The sequence below is a fragment of the Canis lupus genome, chromosome 5 (assembly GCF_048164855.1).
Source record: "Canis lupus baileyi chromosome 5, mCanLup2.hap1, whole genome shotgun sequence".
Classification (NCBI taxonomy): Eukaryota; Metazoa; Chordata; class Mammalia; order Carnivora; family Canidae; genus Canis; species Canis lupus.
The window spans coordinates 43031238-43054952 of NC_132842.1; the positions used below are offsets into that span (position 1 = coordinate 43031238).

Genomic DNA, 23715 nt, shown 5'->3' on the forward strand with positions numbered 1-23715 from the left:
TAGAATAACATCTAAATATGAGTGCCCTGTGTGTTCTGACATCTGTAGTTAAGACACTTGCACGTTCCCTCTCACTGAATTCTCTTGACATGGTATTATTTTCATTGTACAGAGAACTAATCTGAGCCTCAGAGAGTCCAAGTAATTTGTTTAAAGTCACAGAGCTAGAAAGTAGATCAGATGGGATCTAACTACAGTTCTCTTTTCTCTCCACTGCACTACTCTTATATCCAAGACAGTAGTTGTTTAAACATTTGAGGGCTTAAAATTTCTTTGATGGTATGGAGAAAGCTACTCTTTCCAGAAAAGAAAAAAAAAGAAAAGAAAAGAAAAGAAAAGAAAAGAAAGAAAAGAAAAAAAGAAAAGAAAAGAAAAGAAAAGAAAAGAAGAAAAGAAAAGAAAAGAAAAAAGAAAGAAAAAGAAAAGAAAATGAAGCAACATTAACAATTTGTGCGCATAATATTTATGGGCACACAAACCTCTTTAAATCCATCCATGGATCTTAAGAGTTTTAAAAATTAAGAAATCTCCATTTAGTATATGTATGGAACCATTCAGGAATTTGTTACTATATATGCCTTATCTTCAGCCCAGAAATTCTCCAACTTCCCTTTATTGTAAGTGTCAGGGCCTAAATTATCCATCCAGTGTTCTTTAAGCATTCCATTAACTGTGGAAACCCATATCAAGTGATACTCTAGTCAAGGGAACTTTAGAGTCAGAAACTTCAATGGCAAAAATATTAATAAATCATGCCTCAGGACGGATTTTTTAGCTAAAGGAACTGGTAGTATATTTTATGGTGGGGAAATCCAGACTATCCCTGGCAAGGGGAAATAGTATTGATTTCTGTGGTCTTTGAGGGAAGTCATTTCAACTCGAGCAGTGTCCAAAGACAAGTCAAACTACCTTGATAGACAGTGAGTTTCCCAATACCAGAAGCAAACAAGCAGATGTTTGATATGCAATATTTCTTAAGAGAGAAGCATTAAAATGCATACTTTTTGGGATGCCTTGGTGGCTCAGTGGTTGAGCATCTACCTTCAGCTCAGGGTGTGATCCCAGGGTCCTGGGATTGAGTCTCACATTGAGCTCCCCTCAAGGAGCCTGCTTCTCTCTCTGCCTAGGTCCCTTTTTCTCTCTGTGTCTCTCATGAATAAATAAAATCTTTAAAAAATGCATACCTTTTAAGACTTTTTCCAGCTATAAAATTCATACCATATGATGATGTTTTATTGTATTTTATATAATCCATATTCTATATATATTTTATATATTTTATTATACATATGTATTGTATTTTGTAATCCCACATTATCGATATCAGTACAGTGAAGCTTCTCAAAGGGATCCAGTTTTTCTATTTGTAAAATGATGGCTTTTGGAATAGATGGTCCCCAAGTTTTTTCTAACATTGAACGATTTCATGAGTATAGAGGTGAATAAAATGTGATGGAATGAATCCAGCACTGAGGAAAGAATCTGGAACTGAATATGAAGAGAGAGACAAAACCTGGGTGATCCCTACTGGAAAGTAGTTGAATTCAGATCCTGGGTCTTACCTTTCATTTCAGTTCTGATTTAATGCCCAGATTTCACCCACGTTGATCCTTGTTTGTTTGTTTTTTCTCACTGTAACTGTGAATTTTCCCATCTTTTTAATTTCCTCTGTTCTGTTTCAGAATACGTCAAACTAATACACACATACGCAGTGAAGGGAAGTGTGAAGAGAACATTCCAGAAACAACATCGCTCCCTGTTCCAGCATCTGTAAGTACACTGCATTTATGATGATACTGCCAGAGTGAGTTGGTTCTGTTTCTGTGTCTGCCACCAAATGATGGACATTTCTCTGGCTAGGGAAGTGATACTGGGTCAGGTAACCCCAGAATTGGTCACATCCTTCATTGTGAAGATAAGTAATCACTGCAATATGTGGGAATAAAATTGTAATAGTTAATATTTTTAAATGTTTACTGTTAACTGGGATCATTAATAGATTGTTTATGAGCAATGTTCCTAACATAACACTTTGGCAAAGTATGTGATTTACCATAAAAAGATAAGAAAAGATTGCAAGAGGTCACAGAGTGACAGAACCGAATTTCAACTATTTCTGTGTAACTCCCATATTCTTGCGCTTCACACTGCATTCAACTGTTTCCCAACATGAAAATCTGGCCTTTTCATTTAAATCCCAGAAGGATGTTTTGACAAATATTATCAGGTTTGCCATTCTCCCTCTTGATTACATTTGAGGATGCTCTTCCCCAGGCAAGATGGTATATAACTTGGGGGGAAATATAGGCATTTTCAAACAAGAGAAAATATTTGTTTCCATGTAAATATGGGTTTAAATTCCAGTTTTGTATATTCCTCATATATGAGACCTTCGGCAAATCAAAGATCTAGACCAAAGGTCTCACTAAGTTATTGAAAATCCTCAATAAATATTAACTTTTAAGCATTTGACACAGTGTCTACAAACTAATGGCATTTGTTATTATTATCACTATTATTCTTATGCCAAAGAGACCAAAGTATGAACTTAGACAAAAAGAAGAGTCCATAGTGTAAACTTAGAGAAACAGACCTGGCACAGTGCTTATGTATTTTTAATAATTATAGTGAGTTATAGCTTAATAACTTTATATTTGATGTTAAAATATATTTATATTCAATAAAAATAAAATATTGTAATAGAGTACATTTACTAAGTAAATATTTATTATTATTCACAACTGGTTTCATTCCATTCCACTGCTACAAAAAGCTCTGGCAATAAGGGAATTGCCAGATTTAGGGCTCCTAAGCAATACTAGATGAGCCACATTCAAAAGAACTACTCAGTGAGTCTTGATATGGGAAACTGGAAAAACAAGAGATGTAAACTAAGTGTTTTTGGTTTTACATTAGCTGCTAAAAGGCCAGGTGAAGTAAGCAGAGTATGGGGGTGAAAGCAGAAGACCATATAAAATCTTAGTGGTTTGTTCCTTATTTTATTAACAGAATATAGTATCTCTCCCATCTCACAAATATACCTGATTACATATAACTCAGGACTGAAAATAACCTTTATGTGAATCCTAAAGATCACACTTTAGACTACATCTTGCTGTAATCCCATGTAGACAACTTGACAAAAACTACTTTATGAGAAATTTGTCATAGGATAATACTGATAAGATGTATTAATTAAAATAAAGAAGAATCTTGACAGGGCTAAGCATAAAAGATTTTGTAAAAGGGTTTCTTCTTTTCATTTTTGGATGTTTTCTTTTCACTAGAATGATGTAGCAGATAGGACTTATTTATGGTATTAGATGATGGAATAAATCATTAGAACAAAAGGTGTCCTTAGCATGGGTTCAGTTCCCTCTGTATGATTCAGTGGTATGATCTTCGATACACCAAGGTGGTCCAAGTGGGTCATGGCCCAGCATTGCTCTAATGACTATTATGCATGCATATCCTTGAGGTTGAAACCAATTGCCTGAACTTTGCTTCTGTATTGAAATGTTCTCTAAGAGAGTCTGGAATCTGAAGAATGAATTTTAAAAAAGGCCAGACAGTCACAACTTTCCTGGAAAAATAGACTGAAGATCCTAGAATGGCGTAATGATGCTTAGTATCTAAGAAGTATTTTCTATTACTCAGTACTGCTAAGATTGATGTAACTCAGAATTTTATGTGCTCTTTCCTGTGTGCACCCTCATGTAGACCTGTGATTAGGACAAGGATTATTATCTTTCTCATTTCACAGAAAATCAGCCTGTGGGAGATCCTGCAATTATCAAAATTATTCAACCTTATGTTTTGGGTCTGGTGCAGATCTTCTGGCTTCAAGCTTATGCTCTGCCACCATCCCTGAGTTGTCAGGAAGTTCTGAAAACCAGGGACTCTAGAAGAGGGAGTATATATCTCAATTAAATAAAAATTAGCTAGCATGAAAGGAAATTTATTTTTATTTTTTATCTTTATTTTTTAAGGAAATTTCTATGTTAAGGAAAATACCAATATCATTCTGTGAAATAATAAATGACTATTCTCAATTCCGTGACAAAGATTTTCAGAGATATAACAAGACCATAGATTGTGAATCTCAAATCAAAGGAAATCTCCTAGGGTGGAAGTAAGAACTAAATGGAAGTCTGAGTTTGGAATGATAGTGCTACTGATGCTCCAGTTGTACTGGCTGACAATGTGCAGTTATATGGATAAAAACTTCCCGAGGCCCTTACCTTCTTTTTAAAAAAAACTTTTTTATTTTTTATTTTTTTTAATTTTTTAATTTATCTATGATAGTCATACAGAGAGAGAGAGAGAGAGAGAGAGAGAGAGGCAGAGACACAGGCAGAGGGAGAAGCAGGCTCCATGCACTGGGAGCCCAACGTGGGATTCGATCCCGGGTCTCCAGGATCGCACCCTGGGCCAAAGGCAGGCGCCAAACCGCTGCGCCACCCAGGGATCCCTAAAAAAAAACTTTAGATGTTGATTTTCAAGAGTGTATGAATATTGGATGATTCAGGCAAGGAAGGTAGATGATTAAATTCTAATGGCCTAAAACAAACTATAGTAGTAAAGCATTAGTGTTGGAGGAATTAGATTTAAGTTCTGACCCAGTGTGAGACCTTGGCAAGCCACTGACCTTCTCTGGAGCTCTGTTCCCTCCTCTGTGGTATGTTACTGACACCTACATCTTTTCATTACCATGAGGATCACACATGATCAAAGGCAGAGTTAGTATTTGTATCTCCCTCCACAGGTAATGTATACTAGTTGCTCAGGACTCATTGAATCAATTGAATAAAATGTGAAAGTGATGGTAAGTGGTGAGTTCTTGGCAGACTGCAGGGATCTATGGATTTCTTTGATTACAGTATACCTATAAATATGTAGCCCACATTTCTGTAATATTCAGTTTCTAGCACCTAACCTATCCATCTTCTCTTCTAGGACAAATGATGGAAGAATTGGTGAAAGCCATGAGGGAAAATATATGCCCAATTCTGACTCGCCTAACCCTCACCATCTGTATAGACAAAGAATTCTTCAGAGCTTGTCTTATTTACTATAGAAAATAATACAAAGCTGTTGGGGGAATGAACTCACTGACTTGCAGTCTTTCCCATCCTCTTTCCTCCTAGATTCTGTGATCTGAGGGCATAGAGACATCTCCATCTGTCTGTGCGTGAAAATCTCCTGATCACAATGCTGTCTGTTCAACTACTTGTTCAATAAACGTAAACCCAGCAGAACACCATTTCTGGGATTCCTTCTCACTGCCTGGATAATAGGAATGTTGTGGGGTTTTTCGTTTTTTGTTTTGTTTTATTTTTGTTTTTTACAGAAGCCAAAAAACTCTACCCTTTTGTCTTGCTAAGCTATTGGTGGACACAGAATGCTCACTTTTTTTTTCAGATTCAATTTGCTGTCATAGTTGGGAAGAAGTGTCTAGAAGAGGGAGGTATGGGCTCCCCAGTATTCAAGAGCTGTTTAAGGTCAAACCAGCTATGAATCACCTTCAGTATCTGTCACCTTACCAGCTCTCCTGTCCAGCTTGTGTACTTCCACAGAGAGTAACTACTGCTGCAGATACAATCCAAAGACACAAACCAGTAGTTTCTCATATTCAATCATGTTGCCTCTTGACTATCTCCTCTAACAGGGCCTTGGACCCATGGTCTGGGGCAAGACAAAGGAAATGAGAATTACCAGTGTGTCAATTGTCTCTAGAGCAGTACTGTCCATGAGAAATAGAATTCAAATCACGTGTCACCTCCTATTTTCTAGTAGATACAAAAGAAAATGGGTAAAATCAACTTTAATAAAAATTGTATGTAGCTCAATATCTCAAAACTATTATCATTTCAAAATAGAATCAATATAAACTTTTCTTTTAACCAGGTCTTTGATATATTAGTATATGTATTTTATATTTACAGCATATCTGTTTTGACCAACTGCATTTCAACTGCTTAATACCTATCTACATATAGCTAGAGGCCACTAAACCAGACAGTGAGCTCATGCACATGAGAAATCAGCCAGGGAATACAAGCAGCAGGTAGGGATAGGGTGGGATGGCTTGTAAGCCCCTGCCTCAGGGCTGAAACTCTGTCACACTCAGCATCTTGATATTGGCCTCCTATGACCATACCCAGTTACGTTGTTCACTTACAGATATTGAGTTGGTGCTGAACACATCCTAGCAGGAGAAATCTATATAGATTCTATCACAGTTAAAGTTGTTCTCAGCTATAGAAGAACTATACCCAGAATGACAGGTCTACTTGGATTTGGGAAGTTGATTTTGTATTTTTTACTTCTGCCCTTTTCTTTTAGAGAAGTTGTCTCTAGGGTAATTATAGTAGGATTTTGTGATCTTTGTCCTTTGTAACTGAAAAATCAATTCTACACTGGGTTTTTCTCTATGTTATCCTTAAAAAAAAAAAACAGAAAAAAAGAAGTCTTGTAAATCATTTTTCAAGCATGAAAATACTGTCATTTCCGAAAAAAAAAAAGTGAGAAAACATTGTTGCTATTTTCTTTGGCAATTCCAGGATGTAAGGGAAGGGTTTAGAGAATCTGCAACATGAGATTGTATCTCCTTCCTGGGTAGTTCTAGGAAATCCAGAAACTCTGTTATCATGGCTAAGACCTACTATTTTTTGATAAGTAGTTGCTTTTTCGTGTCATTTTGAACATTTTACTGAGTTATAAACAAACCCTTTACATTCTTTCATTAGTATTTTTATGATGGTTATGATTATTAGGTAATATGCACAGAAGATTTTTGTTATCTCACACTTAAGACTTAAACAATCCTTGATAATCATTCTGAGCACCAGAGAAAGTGTGGGTTAGGAATAGGGTGAGGTAGAGGATAGGATGGTCTGGAATGGGATGAGACATGGGGATGGAGAAAGACCCAGTGACTCAGGGATGCTCAGGGGAAGAGTGGGGAGGTGCAGACATCAGGAATGGGATGGGGACCAAGAAAACTAGATGCTGGAATGGGGGTACAAGGATTGGAGTTGAATGTGAATGTGGAAGTTTATTTCACCTAAAGTAGAGGTGAATATAAAATGTCATCTGTGTCAAAATGGTCACAACAAAAAAGCTGCATTAAATATCAAGTAAACTAATTTTTTTTCAAGTGAACTAATTTTTTACTTGCTTCTTGAGTTATTGGTTCAGTGGATGGGAGGCAAATGAAAACCAGACCTACGTCACAAACCAGCCCTAAAATTCTAGCCCTGGAAGTGATAAATGATCCTGAGTTAGAAGTGAAAAGGCAAAACTTTAACACATTTTATTGGTTACAATCACAGACTTACACATTTCTCTATAACTGATGCTGTTTCAGATTCTATATTCAGAATATGGGTTTTCAGAGATCTAACAGTATCAAACTCCTTATTTTCTCATGTAAGGAACTCCCTTGAAATTTTCCTCTCTCAAGGCTTCAGAAACACCCCAGGAGAGCACTTGTCTAGGCTACAGGTAGGCAAACTTTCTCTGTAAACAGCCAAAGTATAAATATCATAGGCTTTGTGGGATATAAGACCTCTGTCACAAACCACTCAATGATGCTGTTGCATAAATAATGAATTTAAATTATGTAAATAAATATACATGGCTGTGGTCCAGTAGAAGTATATTTATAAAAACAGGTGGTGGGCCAGGTTTGACCTGTGGGCTCTAACTCAGTAGTGGGTAAGAATCTGTCTCTTGTCCTTCTTTGTAACTTACTGGTCTCTTGGCCCTCTTTTATGCTGTTAAGCACCAAACACATTTCTCACTCCATGATAATAGAGAATAAAAATAGAGGGATCCCTGGGTGGCGCAGCGGTTTGGCGCCTGCCTTTGGCCCAGGGCGTGATCCTGGAGACCCGGGATCGAATCCCACGTCGGGCTCCCGGTACATGGAGCCTGCTTCTCCCTCTGCCTGTGTCTCTGCCTCTCTCTCTCTCACTGTGTGCTTATCATAAATAAAAATAAAAAAATAAAAAAAAATAGAACTAGAAGAAAATAGAATAATAGAAAATAATAAATATGGACATTTCTAAACATTTAATATGTGCTTGAAGCTGAACAAGGCACACAGTAAGACTCAGATTTGTACCCCAATCCAATATTCTTTGTGGCCTTCTTGGTTGACTTTGATCAAGGCCAGTCTCATGTGTTATACAGAGAGATGATGGTAAATGAAGTGGATATGTCCTGAGGCCTTTACAGTGATGACTGCTATCTGTTTACCTCCTGGAAAAAAGACATAGCAAGATATTCTTGTTCTTTCTCTGATGCCATTATGGCACACAGGTGCCTTTTTCTTTCCAGCATTGAAATGAAAGTTCTATCTAAATAACCTGTGACTATAACTCATTCTTTGAGCATGAGGAGAGAACAGAGAGGAAGACTTTGTCAAATGAGGATTAGTCCCAGGAAAAAAGTCAAAATAAATATTTGTCATCCTTGATGGAAATTCATATGACCATAGAGCTCCTTCCATATTATTTTGAGGGATGATGTGCTGTCTTCCTCTAGATGATTCTTTGCTACTAACTAGTTTTCCTTGTATTTTTCCTTGCCCTCTGTCACAAAGCTATCAGAAAATAAAGTGTGCTTTTACCATTCTAATCTATTACAGTACTTGTAATATTTGACGCTTTGAATTTTAGACGCTCTTTTTCTCTCTAATGGACTTTTCTAATGACCTCTGAACAGACTTGTCTCCATCCTTTACAGCTCTCTATTTTTAAAAAAAACTTCAAATGACCTCTTCAAAACACTGATATATTTAATTCCCCAGTTTGAATTTTTGAACACTCCTACTAAGTAACCACACTGTACTAGAAGAAAGCGAAGTGAGACAAACCTGTCTAGGCATTGGCTTCTGTCTATCCCCACCCTTTTTATCCCCCATAGAGTCAGTCACCATGGATAAGTCTGGTTCAAGCCATCATCATCACTTGATGATTGAACACAGCACCGTTATAAATGATCTTCTTGCCTCTGTCTTCTCCCTTCCACTGCATTCTTTATTGTGGGCAGAATAATGCTCTGAAGTCCAGATCTGATGGCATTATTTTTAAAACCTGTAAGTGGTTTCTCTAGCTCCCAAGGTGTCCCAAGGTGAACTCCACACTCTTTCTAACATACAAGGCCTCCGTTCATCTCTCTAGCCTCCACTCTTACATTGTCCTCTCTCCCTTCTACCTTGAATAATTTTCTTGAACTTCTCCTAAATGTCCCTTCCTAACATCTTCTTTTTATCCACCCCTGGTCCTTCTCCCAGTTTTCCTTCCAACTCACAAGGTCCATCCCTCCAAATTCTAATTTGCTATTGCTCATTGAAGGTACAGCTTTTTTCTGGAAACCTTACATGACCCCTTTCCCCTTAGAATACAAATTAGTTAGGAGCACCTGGGTGGCTCCATCGGTAAAGCCGGTAAAGCATCTGACTCTTGATTTCGGCCTAGGTCATGATCTGCTGGGTGTGGAGCCTGCTTAAGTTTTTCTCTTTCCCTCTGCCTCTGCTCCTCCCTCCCACCCCTACTTGTGCATACTCTCTCTCTCTCTTTCTCTGAAAATAAATATTTTAAATAAAAGAATAAAAATTAGTTATTCTTTTGATATGCTCCCATAACATCCTGTCCTCATACCTGCATGGCCTACTGTCACTGTTGTGTACTTGCTTATTTAGAAGTCCATCTCTCTCACTAGACTGACTTTTTAAAGAGAAGACACCATTTAATGTCCATGTTTATATCCCCAGTGCCTAGTACAATCAATGCCTGGCATGGAGCAATTGCTTATTAAAAGTTGTTGAGTAAAACCAGACCCTTAAGATAAGAATTTTAAAAGGGAATATTGGATGGAAACTCTCAGTTCTGGTCAATGGCATAAAGCCTACAAGAATAGAAGAGGACCATTATTTTTCGAGGAACTTAAGAGAAGGAACTGCATTCCCTTCCTGGTACAAATAAAATATTTCTGACACTAATAGCTGTAAACAAACAAGTTATATGAAAATATGATCTTATAAGATGTATCTCCCCTTCTCCTCCCGGCCTAGAAGGCTAAATTCATGAGGTCTTTTCTCAGAAACTAGCAAAAGCTGCAGCTAAAGAGAAATGCAAGGAGTAGCATGACCCCAGAAAAATACACTGTGAAGTGGACTGTTGTGATTGACATTGTACTTTCAGCTAATTAATTGATTTTTATCAGCTAAATATGTAACATGTCCTGATAAGATTGCAATCAGGAAAAGATCATTTTATTTCAGGTTGATAATATCCCAAATTGACAGAGCTAGAGAAAAATTAGATATGATTTATCCAACATGTTTCATAGATGGAAATCTGAAGCTTGGAGAGGGAAAGTGATTTTCTGAGCTTACCCAAGTGGGTCTAAATCAGAAATACAAATTCAAGTGTTTTTTAATCTTGTGTTCCTTACACCATTCCCTCTGGCTTCATGAACCCCAGTTCCATCTTCATAAAATATTATCTATCCGATATGTTTTCAGACAGAGAAATAGATTTTGCGTCTAGTGATCCAGAAAATTGCTCATTATCTACAGAAACGGTCACTTCTGTTTATTTGTGGAATAATTCAATTCCAGATCTATGGAACATGTGGCAGAAGAAAGTACGCATGCTGATTTTTTTAACATATAGAAATGGGATTAATAATGAAAAGTGAATTCCAATGGCTTGACTTAAACATGAAACATGAAAGAAGTCTTAGGAGCAGTAATAAAGTGAAAAGTTTCAACTATCATATTCTTAGCTCTGGATCCATTTTGCTCCTAGAATTTTAAGTGACAAAGTTGCCAGAACTCCTGTTGCCAAGGTCTCTAAAAATGAGTTATGGACAAGTTGTGTTCACAGAGGATATTTGCTTAAGTCCCAACCTTTGGTCACAGGACAGGCATGGCTAAATCATGCAGGAAATGCCACATCGTTCTCTACCCAGGGGCTGTTCCTATGCACTCAAAAGAGGAGTAGACAATTGAAGGAGTTCCAATTATAAGTGCCCACTGGAGGATTGCTAGTGGAGCTGCATGACCCCAGATTAGCATTTACTTAAAAGCACAAGAATAATATTCTAAAGAGGAATGGAATGTTGATGGTCATTTTAATGTCAATATGTCAAACAAGAAATAATAACACATCAACAATAAAAGCAATGGTTAAAAAGCTATTAACTAGTTTTCCCTGTATCTTTCCTTCCCCCTTAACACAAAGCTAAAAGAAAACAGTGTGTACTTTTTGCCTTAGAGGATATCTGAGTAAAACTGACAAAAGCATAAATAATAGGCAAGAAATTATTCTTAATGGCTTGTGTGCTTTGGAAAGTAACCAAAGTAGAAGCAATAAAATTTTCAAGAGAAATGAAAGGGACAAAGTTCTAACACTGACCAACACTGCTGCTTGGTAGCATCCTCAAAAGGCAGAAGACTTGAGTGTATGACTATAAAAGGTATCTGCTGAACCCTGGATTCAAGAGTTCTCAATCTCAACCAAAAATCACCCCCTCCCATAGGTGGCACAGAATCAGGGAACTACCTCAGGGACGGGAACCATTTATATCTGGCTTGGACCATCAGGATGCAGGCAGCAGCCATGACTGTCCAGAGATTAGAGGGTCTCTCCTCATGTTCTTGTGCACTGTGTAACCATCTCAGATCCTCACCAATCTCAATAATGAATGAGACCAAATGTCCCCAAAACCTGACAGAACAGAAGATTTGGAATTAGACATAATTTTAGAGAAAAAGAGGAAATAGATAATGTTGTATATCTACATTTATTGATCAAAACTCACCCCTACTAGGCGTCAGATCATATTGGAGATTGTTAAGAATTAATGCACAGAGCACATCCACCCCTAGGACTGGCTACCCTAGAATCACAACCAACGCTTTTTCTGAAATAAAACCTTAAACCTGTTAAGGAACTGGAAATAGGAATGGATTTGAAGTCACTTTAAAGTAACTTTTGATCTGGACAATGTGTTGTGATGGTATTGAGTTTACATAATCCTACACATTTTTTAAATTTATTTTTATTTGAATTCAATTTAATTACTATATAGTGTATTATTAGTTTCAGAGGTAGAATTTAGTGATTCATCAGTTGCATATAACACCCAGTGCTTATTCCATCAAATGCCCTTCTTAATGCCCATCACCCAGTTACCCCATGCCCCAACTGCCTCCCCTACAACAACTCTGTTTGTTTCCTATAGTTAAGAGTCTCTTATTATTTGTCTCCCTCTCTGTTTTTTTTTATTTTTCCTTCCTTTCCCCTATGATGTTCATCTGTTTTGTTTCTTATATTTCACATATGAGTGAAATCATATGGTATTTGTCTTTCTCTGACTTCTTTCACTTGGCACGATACTCTCTAGTTCCATCCACATTGTTGCAAATGGCAAGATTTCATTCCTTTTTGATGACTGAGTAACACTATTATATATATGTATATGTATATGTATATGTATACATACATATATGTATGTATATTTATATATACATATATAGTATATATATATATCTCACATCTTTATCCATTCATCTGTTGATGGACATCTGGGCTTTTTCCATAGTTTGGCTGTTGTGCACATTGCTGCTATAAACTTTAGGGTGCATGTGCCCCTTTGAATCACTATGTTTGTATCCTTTGGATAAAAATCTAGTAATGAAATTGCTGGGTCATAGGGTAGTTCAATTTTTAACTTTTTGAAGAATCTTCATACTATTTTCCAGAGCGGCTACAAGTTTGCATTCCCACCAACAGTGTAAATGGGTTCCTCATTCTCCACATCCTTGCCAACATCTGTTGTTCCTGTTGTAAAATTTAGCCATTCTGACCTGTGTGAGGTGGTATCTCATTGTGGTTTTGATTTGTATTTCCCTGATGCTGAGTGATGTTGAGCATTGTCCTTAGATAGTTATTGAGTAGGTAGCAAAAGGAGGAAAGAAAAATGCAGTCTTCTTAGAATTTGTTGACAGGGTTAATTTTTCAGTCATCCCAAAAGGAAGAAACGTGAGAGGTAGATTTTTTTTTTTGGAGGTAGATTTATAAGCTATTATTCTTGAACTCTGAATTTAAAAAATAATAATAAAGCAAACAAACTAAGAAAAAACACTTATATTCTTCCTGGAGAGGAAGATACAGATACAAATTAAAACTTAGTTGGTTAGAGATTGGATGTGAGTGTGAAAATCAGAGATGAAATGAAGATTCCTAAATTTTCCTGGATTGAGTTGCTACTGATAGATATTAACAAAGTGAAACTGGAGAGAACCATTAAAAATGAGATTTAGCAACAAGGCCTTCTAGGAACATGTTGAACTGGAAGATCCTATTGTATGGGATATCAGGAAGAGGATATCTAGTAAGCAGTAGAGAATGGAGTCTAGGACCCAGGTGGCAGATTGTTCCTCATGTTCTCTGGGAAAGCAAGTAGGAGCAGAAATCCCATGTTGACATAAGGCGGTGTAATGGTGTGAGAAGATATGGCATAACAGAGCAAATCTTGTACTAGAATCTGGGGATCTGTTTCACTGAGTGGTCTGGGGATCTGTTTCACTGAGTGTCCATTGAGTGGACAAGATACTCTCCCTCCCAGGGCCTCACTTCCTGTCGTGTGTGTGTTCTAGATCAGTTTCCAAATAGATTTGCATGGATTTGTCTGGTGGAAACGTAGGGACTCTTTAATTCTGTCTTGTTTCTATTTAGTTTCTGCCTTTTTAAAAGATTGTTTCATTTCTTGCTTGCCTCACAAAATTACATTCAGGAAGGGGGGAAAGTTCCATTTCTTAATTAAATAACAATAATGAAAAGTTTGAAAGGCACAGACCCAGGTGCTTGCTCCTGACATTTCCAGCTTTACCATGACTGAGCCATTTTTCTCATTTCTGTTATCTACTCAGAATTTGATCTCTCTAAGCAGGTGCTCCACTATGACTTGGGAAGAAGATCATTTATCTCATTAAGAAAAGTTTCTGGAGCACATCTCATTGTAGTATACATATTTCAAATGCTGAAGAAGCACTGAAATATGGATACAGTAGAAGTATTCAAATTTCACAATAGCATAAACCAAAATTATAGAATTATTTTTGAGAAAAAGAGGTGGTATTGGAGAATGGAAAGTATGAATGAGAGGGACACAACTTAAAAAATTAGAAACAAATACAACCAGTTACTGGAAGGTCATAAGTTCTGAAATTGGAAAATCTGGTTTGGGTCAAGATTCTATCACTTACTTGCTGTCTGCTTTGGGCAATTTGCTTAATTCCTCCAATCTTTGAGTTAGACCTTTGGGAATTAACTGTATCTTAAATCCACATTAACTCTATCTTCTGGAGAGCTGATGTCTTCACATGAGGTAATGGAGATGAAAGTGCTAAGTAATTAGAAATCATTAGGCCAGGCCTGCATTATTGAAAAAATGTCAGTTATGTGGGTGGGGTGGACGTACGTACATATATAGATATGGGCACAGGAGAATGTGTTAAACAGAAAATATCATGGTTATGATCTTAAGAAGCATGAGACACTATGCTAAAAATTGGATTTTAAGTATAAATATTGGTTGTTGTTACTGAAGTAGCCTATCTCAGTAAAAAAAAAAAATTATGAGAGAAGTATAGGTCTAGGATTCTGGAGAACTGGCTTTTCCAACTGTTAACTCTGACTAAATAGAAAACTCTTAAACTTTCTGTGTTTGTTGTCCCATTTGCTAAGTAGCAATAATACTGGTCTGCATATTTCACAAGTTTCTTTTAGTCACTCAACAAGCCTTCATAAAACACTATAAATTATCTTCAAACTCCAGAAAAGGTATTACAGTACTTAGTATTCATATTGTGTACTACTGTGCATTTTCATGAAATGTTCTCATTGCTCCTATTTTCTATTTCAACTTTTGTGCATTTCATATAATGTCTCTTTACCCCACCTATGATTTTACTGGTTCTCAAATATAGACATGCTGTTGTATTTGCTAAGAAACCAGAGGATTATTATGCAAGACAGTTCTGGTAGGTGAGTTCAGGGTACAACTATTTCAGCTGCCCATAAATCAAGGAAATAAGGAAGCTTTCCTTGACAAATGAAATTAACACTCTAGCTTGGATTAACAACCAGTCATCATTGTACAGGTCAGTCTTGATGAAGATGAGACCCTCCCATTGTGCATATATGTATATATACGTGTATGTGTGCCTCAGAGCAGCATGTCCCTGCCACCTTCACTTATCATCACTATGAAGAGTCTCACTGTTTTTGCCATCTTTGCTCTTGTAGCCACCGCATGGGCTGGCCCTCCACCTGGTAAGTTAGGATTCCTTTCAATGATAATGACTTTATGTTAACTGCAGTTTGTTCAATCTTCAATAATAATAGAATGTTAAAGTCAGAAGAAAATTGAGAAATTAACTGAATTGGCCTGATTAGCAAAGAGAGGGTGGTAGTCAGACCTCGTAGAAGAGGAAGAGAGACTGAGAAGAAGAATAAAAAGATTGTCATGGGAATAAAAGGTACAGCATAGGGAATATAGTCAGTAGTGTAGACTTGTCAAATCACTATGTTGTTCACCTGAAACTAATGTAACATACTGCCTTGGCTATACTTAATAATAATAAAAAAGAAAGAATAAAAGAACTGTGGGAAACCTGCTCAGTTCCTGATCAAGACATCAGGCTTATGACTTGCCTTTCAGAAAGAACTTATGCTTATGACTTGCCTTTCAGAAAGAACTTATGCTTATGCTTATGCTTATGACTTGCCTTTCAGAAAGAACTTTGAGACCTTAACCCAACCCTATCCTGGACATGCTCACAGAAATTCCTGGATACCTATGACAGCCCTTTCTCCAAAGACCAGGAATTTCCCTGGTGTTGTGTTGTGTTTTTGTGTTTTGTTTTTGTTTTGTTTTGTTTTAATCAGAGTCACATACATTTCTGGCTTCATCCTGAATTGGTCCTGACTAAAGAAGTGAACTCTCTTAGGTCTGGCCTGGGCAAAGGATGTCAGAAATAGGTTTTAGTCACTGTGAACAATGAATTCAATCTTGCACCTCTAACTATGAAATTTGTTCTTTCTCTGATTCCTTCTATTCAAATGCACCGCATGCCACTCTCTTTTGATGATCAAGCAATAGGAAGAGAGGTGAGTGTAAACTTCTCTGTGGGGTCTTGGTAAAAATGATACCAGAGCTGATGTGTAAATGGAGCTGTGAAAGGAGCTAAACTGGCTCACTGTGAATGGAAATAATTCCTAGGGAGGTAAAACCGTTGCTACTCCACTTTTCCTGGTGGTGTTTCTTTCTTTGAAGGTCGCAAAGGAATCTCTTTGCAAAAGGTGAACAGCAGATAAAGTAAACTGTTACCTTTAGGTGGCATTTTAAACTTTTCTGAGTATTTTTCACTTTCAGTATTCCATTGTATTTTCACTGTAACTCGAAAAGGAGAGACTAACATTTTCTTCTTAAACAGCTACCTCTAATGTTTCATGTCTGATCTAGTTGTGTAGCACAGCATCTGATCCATGTAAGGTCTTCTAGTTGTTTGCTAAAAAGTTGAAGAAGCTAGTACTCTTTCCACTCTTTTCTCTCTGACCAACTTGATACGAGAAAGACTATAGAATGGAAGGAAGACAATGTGGGCCATTGTTTTTTGTTCCAATTATAGGTGGACTGCTCCAACTACAAAGGAAAAGGCTCTCAGATTGCATGCCCAAGGCACCTGCAACCAATATGTGGCACAGATCATAAGACTTACAGTAATGAATGCATGTTTTGCGCGCTAACTCTGTAAGTATCATACTCAGTTTGTATCCCCTCTTTTTTTTTTTTTAAGATCACAAAGTCCACATTGGCCAAAACCTGCTTGGTTTCCAACAAGGTGGTTTGATAAATCCTACCTTTTGTCATGCTCTTCCAATACCCTTTGGACATTACTTTGTTAAAATTAATTAATTAATTAATTTAGCTAGATATTTCTTTGCTATCCAGCCAAATTCTCATTCACATTATGTACTGTTCCTCAGCCATTAGCGTTACCTATAGACATTTTTATTCTCACATTACATTTGAGGAAGCTGAGTCTCAGGCAGAAAATGTATCTTGGTCAAAATTCCATAATTTTCTGTTGTGTCTTTCCTATTGAATAATTGCCACAGGTACTTTACAAGACTTTGATCTATCTTTCATACCCCAGAGAAAATCCATGTTGCTTCTTACAATTATCTGGAAAAGTCTAGGGAGGAGATTGAGAGTACAAATGGATAGTTGAGACCCCTACCACCAGCAGCCCCACAAATTATGAGTTGCTAACTGTAAACATCTCAGCTTCTAGGAAAATGAAAGAATAGTTCTTACCAGCCATTCCAGGAATTTGAATTCATTACTTTATGACTGTATGTGTAACATCAAAATCATGGGCTTTGTTGTCACGTATCTGGTCTAGAATCCAGATTACACTTAGAGGTTGTGTGACACTAGGCAAAAAAGAAAAACCAATTTGCTACATGCTTCAGTATCCTCATCTATAATATAGAAATTTAATAGTGTTTAGGATTCACTGTGATAAAACACATCAAATCTTAGCTATACAGCTAATACAGACTGAATATTTACAGAAATGAGCTCTTCTTCCTTCTCATCATTTTCTCCTTCTTTTCTAACCCTTCTGAAAATTTATAGTCAAGTGTAACAACAAGTGTTATTCAGAATAAAGTCTCTCAGGATATGCAAACTCGGGTACTAATAAAAATGCAAGAGACTAAAGACTGATGAAAGCTTACTGATTTTATCATCTCATAACCTCCTTTTAGAAGACAGAAATCTTAGAAGTGACTGTAACAAAATTACACAGACTATAAGTGCCAGAGATGAATTTGAATATATTTTTTTCTTAACTGCAAAAATGTTTTCACACTATACTATGCCTTTAATTTTCATCTGAATATTTATGAACTAATTTTTTAAATGCCCAATCTCCTCTTAGAGTTGATCTTACTTTCTTATATTTTTATTTGTTTACAAAATGATCATACATGAAGGTGTTAATGGTCAATATTCATCAACCCGGGTAGAATATTAACCAGAGCGCCTCATTCTCAGTACAAAACAGGCAACACAAAATGACATATGATTGTATTTTATTCTGTAGATTGTAAAATGCCAAGTAATGAATTACCTATTTAATAAAATCTTCTTTCAGAAACAAAAAATTTGAAGTCAGGAAACTTCAGGATACTGCATGTGTAAGTATACAAGGAAGTTTCATTTATTCCTAATATGAAGGGTTACAATAATTCCTCACTTTATGAAAGTTTTAAAATAGACATTCTAGAAATTATCTATGAGTATGTATAGTCATAGATAAGTTATAAGGCCAGCCAAACAAAAGACATGAGCATAGTTAACTTACTTCTCCAGAAGAAGACTCCACAAATTTTACTCATAGCCCCTTAACTGGGGCAGTTTGGTATAGATGTGGTTGTTTTCTAATGCTGCAGCTAATTAGCAGATTAAGAAGAGGACACTAGGGACTTAAGGACACTCTCATAACAATAAAGGAAGTTATTTTTTAAAAAACAGAAAAAAATTTCAAGAACAACTATAAAGACAATTCAGGAGTAAAGAACTATGTGAGTGGATGTCAATAATTTTAATACAGTTTGAAATGTGACAAGAGAAATAAAAATATGGTGCTGTGGTACTAAAGACAGTTCATTTTAAGGAGTGACATCTGACTCAATTTGATGGGTAAGAGAGATAAATGTTGTCAAGAAACTGTTATAAAAAGAGTTAAACTGACTTCTAAGGAGGACTAGGAGTCTTAGGAGTTGTTGTGTTGGACACAGTGGGTAAGGTCAGGTGAGACAGAAAAACAGCCTAAGCGAAGGCACAGGGATGTTTAGGAGAGCAGGAAACACTCTGAGAATTCAAATTTAGTTGGAGTTACAGGTCAAGCAGATGAGAGAGGTAAGCACAGCTTATGAGGGGATGTTCTGTAGATGGGGAATTAATTAACTAATCAAAAAACAAGATCTGATAATAAACAACAAATTGGTTTTTAAAGAATCACTCTGACATCAATGTGGCAGGTGACTGAAATCTTAGCTAAGCATAGACACTGGGCAGCAAACTGGCGGACATCTGCAACTATGCAGGCAAGACATAGGAGGGCCTAAATAAAGTGGATAACAGTGTGACAAGGAGAGGACTGGTTTGGAAATTAAGTACAAGATAAAATCCACTGGATGTACTCTATTTACCAGTTCCCTGTGGAGAATGAGTTGGGAGGGAAGCCCTAACCTCAAGCTAAGCTATCTCTTACTGTGACAAGATTGTCACCATTACTGGGTCAGATTTTGGAAATTAAAGAAGATATGTCTTTTTGCATATGGGATTGAGGGCTAAGTGACTTCTCATAGGCCTTAAAACAGTTTATTTTCTATGATTTAATAATTTGAGATTGTTCTTTCTTTTTTTCCTTTTTTTTTTTTTTTGGACTGAAGGATATTGAGTGCACCGAATATTCTGATATGTGTACCATGGATTACAGACCTCTCTGTGGATCTGATGGAAAAAACTATTCCAACAAATGTTCGTTTTGCAATGCTGTTGTGTAAGTTCTGAATTTAATGTACTATTTGCAAAAACAGCCTTTCCTGCAGAGCCAGAAACCATCATAGCTACCTAATTAAGTGAGATGCTCCTACAAAGTGTTAACAGTCACATGGTTCACTGATAATTATAATATTTTTTAAGATTTTATTTATTTATTCATGAGAGACACACACAGAGAGAGAGAGAGAGAGAGAGAGAGGCAGAGGGAGAAGCAAGCTCCATGCAGGGAGCCCGACACAGGACTCAATCCTGGGTCTCCAGGATCAGGCCCTGGGCTGAAGGTGGCACTAAACTGCTGAGCCACCCAGGCTGCCCGATAATTATAATATTTTACAAAAAGAAGTAAAAAGTGAGAAAGAGAGAGAGAGGGCAAGAGAAAGAAAGTGGTAGAAAGGAACTGAAGCTGGAAAAGGAGACTTGATCAACATCATAATATTATTAAATGGCAGGTAACAGAGATATTTATAGATTTTTTGGGGGGTTCTGATACTGGATTTGACTACATTAAATTCCTTTTTCCACCATGCTGGAGTTCAGCTAATAATTATTCACCTTTCATGCTCTGTGCTCATTTGGCTGGCTTGATCTAAGAATATTAAAATTTCAATTTAAGTTTAAGATCTCTAAAACTTTCCTTTTAAAAAAAAAATGATTTTTCTTGTAGGAAGAGTCGTGGTACAATCTTTTTGGCCAAGCATGGAGAGTGCTGAGATTTGGATCCCAAGTTCCCTTTGGCAGATTCCATGTAGAGAACCAATCTCTTTAAATGGTTATGGGGGCAAATATGTGGATTTGATTCTTCAATAAAAGATTCTTAGCAGAAATCTTTCAAGTTTGTCTCTGGATGTGACTGTCTGTTAAGCAGAATGTCTATGGTCATTTCCCTCAGTGGGTTACACAGAAAGATTTCCTCTATTTTTACTCAGTTTGAGAACTGGAAGATTGTATGCACACTGGTGAGAGAAGAATCTACTCTTAGAATCCCATTTAAAAAAAAAAAATCTCATGATTTTTAAGCAAACATGGGTCAAGGGATGGATCTGACCACAAGTCTTATATTAGTACCTTTAGCAACAATAATAAAAAAGTGTATAATTCAGCTTTGGAGAAAGAGTAAGAATCCATAATACTATCAACTAGGAATGTATTTAGACATTAGATATCTATTTAAAGAGGACTCAGTCACAAATGGCAACCACAAAGGAAGGCATTTTGTTGATCACGTTGGGGAGATATTAAGAACCATATAATCTGATTAAATTGTTGAAGTCACTAAAATGCCCAAGGAAAGTTCAAGGTAGCTAGGAAAGATGAGGGCATATGCAGGATTATCATAAGATAGAGATCAGAGCTTTCTCATTTCTGGTGTTCCATAGGGAGAGTCATGTCATTAATGTAACATTCAAAGAGAGATATTTTTCCTTGGTAAAGAGAATTTTCTAACACTAAGTCTTTAAATAGGAACAAAGTTATGCCCTATAAGTTCATCTGTCCAAAGCACAATGCTCTTTTTTTTTTTTAAAGATTTATTGTTCATTTGAGAGGGAGAGAGACAGCATGCATGCGGGGGGGGGGGGGCGCGGGGAGACAGGGAGAACCTCAAGCAGACTCCCTGCTGAGCACAGAGCCCAATGCAGGGCTCAATCTCAAGATCTGAAGATCATGACCTGAGCCAAAATCAAGAGTTGGATGCTTAACTGACTGAGCCATCCAGGTTCTCTAAGCATGATGCTTTTTTAGTAAAGATTGGCCAAATGCTTGCCTGCTATTTTGTAGAGAGTTGTGTGTCTTTTCTAACAACACACATAGAAAGATCACTATAGGTCAAGCAATGTGTTGTGTAGAAAAAGGCAATGCAAATGGGCAAAGAATCCATGCCATTAAGGAGTTTGTAGACTAGTCAGAGACACTCTTTTGAAGAGTTGATTACTATACAATATAAAAGACTATAAAATCAAGAATTGTTAAAGGTACAATAAGAACTGAAGGAAGACCTGAATCTTATGATCTCATTTAACCTAAATTGCTGCCTAAAGCCCTATCTCCAAAAACAGTCACAATGGGGGTTAGTGTTTTCACATTCATATTTGGAGGGGACATAATTTCATCCATAGTAGCTAAATTGCCAGAACTTTATTTTTATTTTTCATATGTGAAAATAAAATGCATGACAATGTGACAATAGAAGAGACAAATGAAAATATTCTAAGATTCTGTGCTTAGTTAAATGGTATAATATTACTTAAAGGTACACTATGAGAAGCTACTTATATTCATGTGTGCACAAGAAGACAAAGAAAGGAGGTTGAGGGGAAAAACAGATTGGAAAGATAAAAAAGCAAGTGGCAAAATGGTAGACTCAACATCATTGTGTTAGTTAGGGTTCTTCAGGAAAACCAAATTATGTGTTTTGTGTGCATGTGCATGTGGATGTAGAGAGAGAAAGAGACAGAGAAAAGAGAAAAAGGAAAAGATTTACTTTAATTGGCTCATGTGATTATGGAACCTGGTAAGTAGTTCAGCAGGCTGGAGACTGAGGGGAGTATTGATGTTGCCGCTCAAGTCTGAAGGCAGTCAAGAAGCAGAATTTTCAGTCCCAAAAAGGAAATCCTAAAAGCTAAAATATCTTTTTTAAGGAGACATTTATAGGTAGTAAAACTATTAAATATTCATGTGAGCGATTAACATATAAATCAGAATAGAGTCTGTGACTAAGGCAGTGCCTTAGTCTATTTGGGCTGTTGTAACAAAAATACCATTAACTGGGAGGCTTAAAGAGCAAACATTTATTTCTCGTAGTTCTAGAGTCTGGCAAGTCCAAGATCAAGGTACCAGAAGATTCAGTGTCTGGTGAGAACTGTCTTCTTGCTGTGTCCTCACATGGCAGAAGGGGAAAGGGAGCTCTCTGGACTCTGCCTTCATGACCTAATCACCACCCAAAAGTCCTACCTCATAATACCAACACATTGGCAACTAGGCTTCAACATAAGAATTAGATGGGGACACAAATATTCAGTGTATAGCAGGCAATAACATGGGGGAGCCTTTTAGGATGATAGCCATTCCAACTCATCACTAGAATGGTGGGTACATGGATGTTGACCTTAAGTAATAAATAATTTAATTACAAACAATAATAACGAGATCTACTAATTTAAATGTTGACTGTATCCGAAAAATATCTTCATAGTAACATCTCAGCTTGTGTCTGACCAAATGTCTGGGCACAAGCCAAGTTGACATATAAAATTAACCCTGACATTAAGTATATCAGTCATCATATTAAATATGAATGGTCTAAACATTCCAATTAAAGGAAGAGATTGCTAGACAGAATTTTTTAAAAAGCAAGGCTAGATTTAAAAAAAAAAGCAAGTGTGTTTACAAGAAATACACTTTTAAAAAAAGGTACAGGGGTGCCCAGCTGGCTCAGTCAATAGAGCACACAACTCTTCATCTCAGGGTTGTGAGTTCAAACCCCATGTTGGGTGTAGCGATTACTTTCAGACAAAATCCTTATAAATTAATTAATCAATAAATTAAAAGCACAAATAGGATACAAATAAAAGGATAAGATAAGGTTTACCAGGGGATCCCTGGGTGGCGCAGCAGTTTAGTGCCTGCCTTTGGCCCAGGGCGCGATCCTGGAGACCGGGGATCGAATCCCACGTCGGGCTCCCGGTACATGGAGCCTGCTTCTCCCTCTGCCTATGTCTCTGCCTCTCTCTCTCTCTGACTATCAAAAATAAATAAAAATTAAAAAAAAAAAGATAAGGTTTACCATGTTAATATTAGCCAAAAGAAAGCGGGAATGGCAATGTTAATATGAGCAAAATAAATTTTAGACCAAAGAATAATTCAAAGGATGAGAAGTAAATTTTATAATGATAAAGTTGTCAAGTAAAGAGATATAAAAATCTTAAATGTTTATGAACCTCAATACAGAACTTCAGAACTTCAAGATTTGCAAATAAAAAAATGAATCTAAGTGCAAGGAAAAATAAACAAATCCATGATCATGCCAGTTATTTCAATATCCATCTCTCAAAAATTAAT

General features: G+C 36.7%; 1 protein-coding gene and 2 long non-coding RNA genes across 3 annotated transcripts in view; all 3 read left to right on the plus strand.

Moving 5' to 3' along the window:
* The window catches only part of SPINK5 (serine peptidase inhibitor Kazal type 5), an 80922-nt gene extending 75659 nt beyond the window's left edge, over window positions 1-5263 (plus strand). The window contains exons 32-33 of the mRNA XM_072826416.1: window positions 1683-1770; window positions 4957-5263. Of these exons, the coding sequence (XP_072682517.1) occupies window positions 1683-1770; window positions 4957-4965 (97 nt within the window). The 3' untranslated portion in view covers window positions 4966-5263. The remainder of the gene's footprint in view (window positions 1-1682; window positions 1771-4956) is intronic.
* Window positions 5264-12619: 7356 nt separating this feature from the next.
* On the plus strand, window positions 12620-16833 carry LOC140633609 (uncharacterized). Its single transcript, XR_012031189.1, has 2 exons — window positions 12620-15353; window positions 16177-16833. It is a non-coding gene; the product is annotated as an uncharacterized lncRNA (long non-coding RNA).
* Window positions 16834-18253: 1420 nt separating this feature from the next.
* LOC140633608 (uncharacterized) lies at window positions 18254-19658 on the plus strand. The gene is made up of 2 exons (XR_012031188.1): window positions 18254-18287; window positions 19548-19658. It is a non-coding gene; the product is annotated as an uncharacterized lncRNA (long non-coding RNA).
* The last annotated feature ends 4057 nt before the right edge of the window (window positions 19659-23715 follow it).